The sequence below is a fragment of the Haliotis cracherodii genome, unplaced genomic scaffold, assembly GCF_022045235.1.
Source record: "Haliotis cracherodii isolate W230 unplaced genomic scaffold, xgHalCrac1.p SCAF_7, whole genome shotgun sequence".
In the NCBI taxonomy this organism is placed as follows: Eukaryota; Metazoa; Mollusca; class Gastropoda; order Lepetellida; family Haliotidae; genus Haliotis; species Haliotis cracherodii.
In genome coordinates, this window is record NW_027266330.1 from 11,367,744 (window position 1) to 11,375,889 (window position 8,146).

Consider the following 8,146-nt stretch of genomic DNA (forward strand, 5'->3'; position numbering starts at 1 on the left):
CTGGATGGCCTGCCTAAGCCTCCTTATTTACAGAACGCTGTGATTGGGTGTATTATTTGCTGACTGCATTCAATGAAGTTCACTCACTCAGAGCAAAATATTATCACGGACATTTTCATCGCGCTTGCATGCTCTCTTCAAGAAACGACCATAAATGATGCAGTAGCAAAAAGCCCTATCTTGATATATTAATGCATAACTGCAATTTACACAAAAACTATGAAAATATTGCATCAATTTCACATTTCAATTAACTTTTCCTTTATTTATCATTCGGAAATATGAGCTGAACTAAGATATGCGATAACATTCTTATCATACCAGTCAAAAGAGGCATAAAATTATATTCACTTTTAACAGGCGTAATGATTTGATTTACCAAAATTATAAGGTGTTACATCTTTTTAGCATACATGATAATTAACTACCTTTCTGTACACACCGTGAAGATCCGGGGTGGAACAGGTCTTCAGCAACACATGCTTGCCGTAAAAGGATTGTCTGGTCCAGTGTCGATTATTTACAGACCGCCGTCATATAGCTGGAATATTGCTGAGTGCGGCGTTAAACAACAAACAAAGTTGACAGACGTTCATTGTTTCATTAACTAGTTCCATTCCTATTCTGTTAGGAGCACACACACATACCCACAACAAAACCCACACCCACCCTACCGCCTTTCAGACCGCCTTACGTAAAAATCCTTTTTTTATTAAAGTTGTACCCGCGCATGCAACTTGAGCTAACATGTCTCTAATATCGTCAATTTCCTCTGAAGTTCTTACTCAGCAAACTGTAGGCTGTCTTAACCGAACTTGGCGAGAAAAACACACGTAGACTACCTGTGTGCCTGATTACAGGTAGAGGACACATGTTTGTTTTCTGCCCGTGCAGGCCGGAATGTGATACCGTATATCTTAAAATTCCTAAACCGGAAACGGCGAGCTGTCACGCACATGAGTGTACCATGTAATATCATATTGTTGACCCTTTAAGTGTCGAGGCTTCTTGCTATTCTCGATCTGGAATTGACAATTGTGTCATGTTTAACAGTCATGTCAAACGCTGTGTACTCAGGTTTGCTGTGACTCGAAACAAAAACCTCAGAAAAATGTGTTTATTTTGCAGCAACCATATTTACACATCATAATTTATCTGACTTAGTAAAGGGTTACAAAAGCTTTGAACTATCTGAATATATATTTTAAAGACAGCCAATTTGACAGAGGTGAGATCAGATGACGTGAAACGGGGTATATTGCGCTCACACAGCGACGTGCATGCATGTGTTTACATCGGCTTGTACTAGTCCTGATATCATTTGCCGTTTTTACAGTGCCAGCCCACTCGGGGCTCAGTCACAGATTCAGGATTTTTACTGCCGTCCTTGGAAGGACCATTCCCGATTAAAATTTGTCAAAAGTCTGATCAGGATCCTGTGATTGTGGCGGGAAATTCACAAACAATCAGATATTGTTCAGGTAGCGTCCCGATTCAGTCGTTTCCAGCCGAGTTCGTCCCGATTCTCCCGTTCTCAATCCAAATCTGATCCGATTTGTATCTTCCGCATGGTAAAAAACGACCGAATCTGTCCCGACAGCGTCCCGATTCTCCCGGATGCGATCCGACAGAGTTCAGACAGTGACCGGACAGTGAACCGTCAAAGACGATTCGCATTCGGCAAGATCTGGACGCAATCTGGACTCAATCGACAAGAAACGGCAATGAGCAATTCATGCCCGTTCACCACGACAGCGTCCCGATCCACAGGACACCGTCCAGACAACACAGGACATTGTTACGATTTTGATCCGATACAGCAGAATCTTTAACGACATAGTCACGATTGTAATCCGACTGGGCAAAATCTGCTGAGTTTCACGAATGTTACGGGAGTGCTTGGCCGACCTCTCTGGGCCTTTCACGATCAGTAAAACTCTGTCACGAACGTATACGACTGCGTTCAGAAAATGATAGGACATTCCAGATCATTGAGGATAGCAATCAGACTTTTTCAATTTCATGTCGTAGCGCTGTCTGATCCAAAACGGGAGCCATAATCGGCACTGTGTGAACCTGGCCAAAGAAATAGCCGACTCCGAGGCGAACAAGCCTTGTTTATACCCCTAATGCCGAGCGCCAGGCACATTAACAACAAGTACCATCTTTTGGTACGATCTGGGGATCGAACCACCGACCTTCCGGTCTCCGGGCAGACGCTCTATCCGCTACACCACATATGTAGTTATGACATACGACCGTTACTATATGTCACAGACATATATATTTTCAGGAATGACACGGGCACAAAGAAAGCACTAAGACGTCGGTTAAAAATATTTGTTGCAGTCCAATTCTGACAATATAACTTTACAATAAACACACAGAACCCCCATCAATTACACCAAAACGTCCGTCGTAGTTTTGAATATGAATTAAAGACACTTAGAGCCAAGTGTTCCTTAGGGAATGGGAACTGAAGACGTGCTAACACCATCCGCATACAAAATGAACAACGCTAAATCGTGACAAGCCATGCATTCTCTTAAAGGGATATCAGATTCCACCCAAATTGCAATTACGTAATTGCATCACCATGGATACAAGTCCAAGTCCTAACAAAAGAGATGCCAAAGACGTGTTTGTCTACGTATTTCTGGAAATTTCCCTCGAAAATTATCTTCAAAAAAGTATAATTTGAAAAATCAGGAAACTAATCAAATATGAAGTCATATCGTGTTTAAAGAAATGTCGTAATCGCTTCGTGACGTGTTTGCGATATTGGCTATTGATGAGGCTCTTCAGTGCTAGTTTATATTCATTGGATGCATTAAGACCTCGGCGTGAAGACGATGAAGGGATGGATCATACAATCGTTCTTGTCTATAGAGTGCGAGATGACCCAGAACAATTTTACGTTGCCACCGAGCGGTCATTCCATAAACGGCACGAGTGTAGGATTTACGTAACCAAAAAAATATCGCTAAAAATGAATAGTTGGGTTAACACAAATATAGGCTCTGGTCACTTCTGTCATCCAATGAAAACTAGATGCGCCAACCAAACATAAGACACCATTAACGGCCAGCATCCATTCTGTTAAACACCAAAGACTTAAGGGATCGACCCAGCCGCTTTGACCCTTGTGTGATATAACGTTCGGCACAGATGTACAAAATATAGTTAATACCTCAAAAAGACGTATTGATCCTGTGTCAATAGTCGAGGATCAGCCACACCTGGCTTCTGCTGCATATTCGTCAACGAACCACGTGGTGGTGCCGGGCTAGGATAGCAACCTATCAACTATTCTTATCGTATGTGGTGACTAATTGTTTTTGTTTGTTTGTTGTTTAACGCCGCACTCAGGAATATTCCAGCTATATGGTGGCGATCTGTAAAATAATCGAGTCAGGACCAGACAATCCAGTGATTGACATCATGAGCATCGATCCACGCAATTGGAATCGATGACATGTATTAACCACGTCAGCGAGCCTGACCACCCGATCCCGTTAGTCGCCTTTTACGACAAACATAGTCGCCTTTAACGGCAAGTATGGGTTGCTAAAGACCTATTCTACCCCGAAATCTTCACGGCATTGGTGACTAATTGAATCGGGTGGTCAGACTTGGTGACTTGATAAGAGGTGTCATAGTCGCCAAATCACGTTGGACGCTGCTCCTAATATCAGTCACAGGTTTGTCTGATTGACTCGATTAATTACAGGCTAGTGTCGTATGCGGCACTAAACAACAAACAATATCAATTTGAGTTCTCTTGTTCAACGCCGCAATCAGCAACATTCCAGCTATATGACGTTGGCAGATAGGGGCGTTCGGGTAGCCTAGTGGTTAAAGCGTTCGCTCGTCACGCCGAAGACCCGGGTTCGATTCCCGACATGGGTACAATGTGTGAAGCCCATTTCTGGTGTCACCCGCCGTGATATTGCTGGAATATTGCTAAAAGCTGCGTAAAACCATACTCACTCACTCACTCATGGCAGATATTATCGGCGACCTATTATGTCACTGCAACTATTGTCGGCATTCGTCAGAGCAAAACAAAAACAAAAACTTGGAGATGACGTTGTTGTTGATGACGATCATGTTGATTATGATGATCATTTTTACATTTATAAAAAACATGTTAGACTTGACTGTTATATTTCTATACATTTACAATAGATGGCGCAACACGTATACCTCACACAGTCTCACTCGGAATCCCCACATCGATGTTGTTCAAGTAAAGACATTAAGGCGCTACAGCAGTTATACAACAGAGACAAGGTAACACTCGTATTTACTGTATGGACGGCTAGCGGTGGATCGTGTTGTCGGCAGTCTTTGTTAATAGTAGAGATGAAGCTGTCCACAGTGAAAAGCGACGATTAGACCCCTCATCGATCTCCATGTACAGTGACCACCAAACCAGTACAACGGAGAGGTCAGAGATCAGTGGCAACATTATTATTAACCGATTATTTTTGTTGTTCTTTTGTTGTTCTTACATGTACATGCATATGCTCCCTGCGTGCTCATTATTCTAATCATTTTTGATAATTTTAATAAATGCGTGATTATTAATATTATTGATAAGTCTACACAAGCATGATAATGTTTATCATCGTCATCCTCATCGTCATCATCATCATCATCAGGAATAATCATAACATAAACTTTTACAAATGTTCTCCCTGATAAAACACGGAACCTGTTAATATCGATCGTCTATTCTGTCACTTTTCCTTACATTGACAGTAAACTGAAAAAAATTTTTTTAAGTATTTGAATAAAAAACAAACCTACTATTTTCCAAATGATAGCATACATATTGTATGTATTGTTACGTGACACCCCATTTCAACATTATTCCTATCCTAGTTCATCAAGGATCCCTTTATATAGTACTATGACCCCGTTAGTGACCATATATATCTTGCTGCTAATGTTTGCGTTACAAGCCCTCGTGTTTCATCTAAAACAGAGTTTATAAAAGAGCAACAACATCCAAGCTTAAACACAGTGCGTTTCTTATCAAAGTACATATTTCCATCAACGTTTGAATTGAGGTCACAATATGTAAACGTTTAACCATCACTTCAATCATATTTTATTGATATTCCGAGATTTAGAAATATAAGAATAAACGCCTTCAATTAGAATACTGATGCTTCAACGTGTGATCGTTTGAAAGAAATATTAGTATTCATGACATAATAAATCTTTTAGTTGTCAAGAAAAAATATTCGTAAACATAAACAGTCGCCTATTATGCAATGTAACATGCATTACATAAATGTCTTCATTTCCATGTGTACTGAAAAAAAACACATTTACATTGTACGTGCACACACATATTTTCTTTTCAGTAAGCGGTGTTATTGACAACACTGATAAACTATTCGTTCACAGATATGCGTAGTTCAATGACAGTTCCAAAGCTTACCTTGTTTGTGAAGAGTAAACAAATCCGAGAGACTCCTCCGAATAGAGACATACGGTGTCACCTATACTTAACGTATCGTCCATGATGCTAAAATATCTCGCTTGTCTCGAGACGCTCTTGCTGAATGCATATACTCCGTAACAAAATCAAAATAAAACCAACACCCTTACTCCTGCGTTGGGGTAGGCTAACTGGCTAGCAGAGTTCAGTTAAGCGCATTGTGAAGGATTTCCTTAATGCTATATTTGTTGTAGATACAACAAGCATGCGCTCGTTCTGACTACCCGTGAATGTATGAAAACAGAACGTCAGGCGCACACGCTTGGAGGGATCGTATTGGTGTGACAACTAACTATACTCATAAATTATTACCGACGTACTCAGACGTTGCTCTTTAGCGATCGATATCTGAAAATCACTCCCGTTTATTGTTGTTTTCTTATCGATATTTGTGAAACATTGAGACGTGACTTATTTTAATAGAGCATCGAAGGCCAAGGTAAATAAGTAATTTCCCTATGTTCAGGACACCATGAGACGTGTTTCAGAACGAGATGTTTTCCTTGAACACCATAAATGTTTACTTCTGTATGCCTTTTAAAGATCAAGACACCGGGTGATTGCAATATTCCAGATCGATCGTTGTGATCATGCTTATCGAAGTTTCAATATTCATGTGATACGACAAGCTTTAATGTGCACAAGAAACACCTTTATAGATCCGGTATGAACTACGAATCTACGAATCTTTGAAATTATATTGATTGTTTACTTGTTGTTTGAAGCCGCACTCCGCAATATTACAGCTATATGACGACGGTCTGAAAATACTCAATTCTGGACCAGACAATTTGGTGACTGACATCATGAGCATCGATCCACGCAATTGGGATACGATGACATGCATGAACCAAGTCAGCGTGCCTGACCACCTGATCCACGGCCAGCATAGGTTGTTGGGGTCCATATTATTACCCGGAAAGCCCATGGAATATCATTTCAAACTCACATGAACCTTTCACTCCATATATCTATAGGGCGATGTAAATGTTAGCAGCTAAAAAATCTTTATTGACACGATAGACTTATCTTGACTGTCAGTTTTTCTTTTAACTTCAGATTATTCGAATTATGTTCTTCAGTTACAAACTCTGGATTAGACACACGACAATGCGGACATTGAAAGGAAACGCCATTGATCTATATTAGACTGTTTGTTATAAAAGTGTAGTTATGACTGTTGTTGTTGTTGTTGATGATGATGATGATGATGATGATGATGGCGGTGTTATTATTATTAATAATAGTGTTATTATTATTATTATTATCATCATCATTATTATTATTATTATTATTATCATTATTATTTATGTTTGCTCTTTTGAGAATCATTACCCGTCTTCGTGGCTACCCTTCTTTTATTATAGGATACTACGATAAATGGTTCTACAAATAACTTTTAGTGACATATGTTCTTCATAAAACGACAATTGTTCAGATGCTCACTGAGTACTTATCTATAATGTAATAGTTTTCTCACAACAATATTATTGTCTATAACAAAAACGCGAGCACTATTGTTAGTTGCGAGGGGACCCGTACACACACATGGGTGAGGGGATCAACTCCTCGCAGACGGCATCAGGTTGTCATGGTGTCAGTCACATGACCTCTCAATCGGCACGGAGAGCGTGTACATTAAATCCCCTGAACCGTAACGGGCTTTGCCGGATCACTATCCTAATCTTAGTCCTATCACCATTTACCTCCCTTGACTACAAAAGTAAGGCACGTTAAATCATATACGGTCCACCCCATTCAGGCTTGGGGAGTAACATTTATGACTTGCCAAAGCTCAGGGGTCAAAAGAACCAACGTGACAATATATGTTTTTGTGTACAATGTAGGTACGAGTAAGTGTAACTTTTTATATTTGCTTAAAACGACTTACGATGAATGCGGAAAGTTTTGAATAGTCATTGATGGAAGGCATCGACATATTTATACGTTTGGAAGGAGTGAAATAGGATGTTTTCACGGGTGATTGACGCTTGATAATAACACGCATGAGTGGGGGTTTTGCAAGGCCACGACACAGTGTGAAGTTAGGAGGGGGCGTCACAATGACTCGCAACACGAGTTAATTAAAAGGCTACCACTGACCGATCAATAGTTCCTTAGTGACGACTGGGGTTACACGAGTTTAGTATATCTAAATGAGTGAGTGAGTTGGGTTTAACGCCGCTTTGAACAGTATTCCAGTTATGTAGCGGCGTGTCAGCTTAATGTGGGAGGAAAACCCGAAGTGATGCAGGTCTCAGACGTTTACCACTTCGGTGAAACCCACGAGCACGGGTATGGTGCAAACCTAGAAACATAATCGGGGCGAACCAGGATTCTGGTGTGCCCAAGGAACGTTACTCGGCACAGCGAATCGCGGCGACTTAGACGTCTGGGCCACCCGTGCTCCCCATCACTAAATGAGGCGAAGTTACATCAACATATAACGTAGCTCGACTATGCCAATAAGTGTATTTTCATATTCTCGAATGCACGCTGAAGAGTTTGTCTTGGACCTATCATCCTTCAGTACGCATGAGTTTGTTGATTTATTTCCATTGTGTTAAATACCATTGATACCATTGTGATAAATACCATTTTCAGTCCGATTCGAATGTTACGACGCTGAAATAA

General features: G+C 40.5%; 1 protein-coding gene across 1 annotated transcript in view; it reads right to left on the minus strand.

Moving 5' to 3' along the window:
* LOC139449114 (inositol 1,4,5-trisphosphate-gated calcium channel ITPR2-like) overlaps nucleotides 1-5,727 on the minus strand; it is a 164,825-nt gene extending 159,098 nt beyond the window's left edge. The window contains exon 1 of the mRNA XM_071230598.1: nucleotides 5,453-5,727. Coding sequence (XP_071086699.1) covers nucleotides 5,453-5,535 — 83 coding nt within the window. The 5' untranslated portion in view covers nucleotides 5,536-5,727. The remainder of the gene's footprint in view (nucleotides 1-5,452) is intronic.
* Between the last annotated feature and the right edge of the window lie 2,419 nt (nucleotides 5,728-8,146).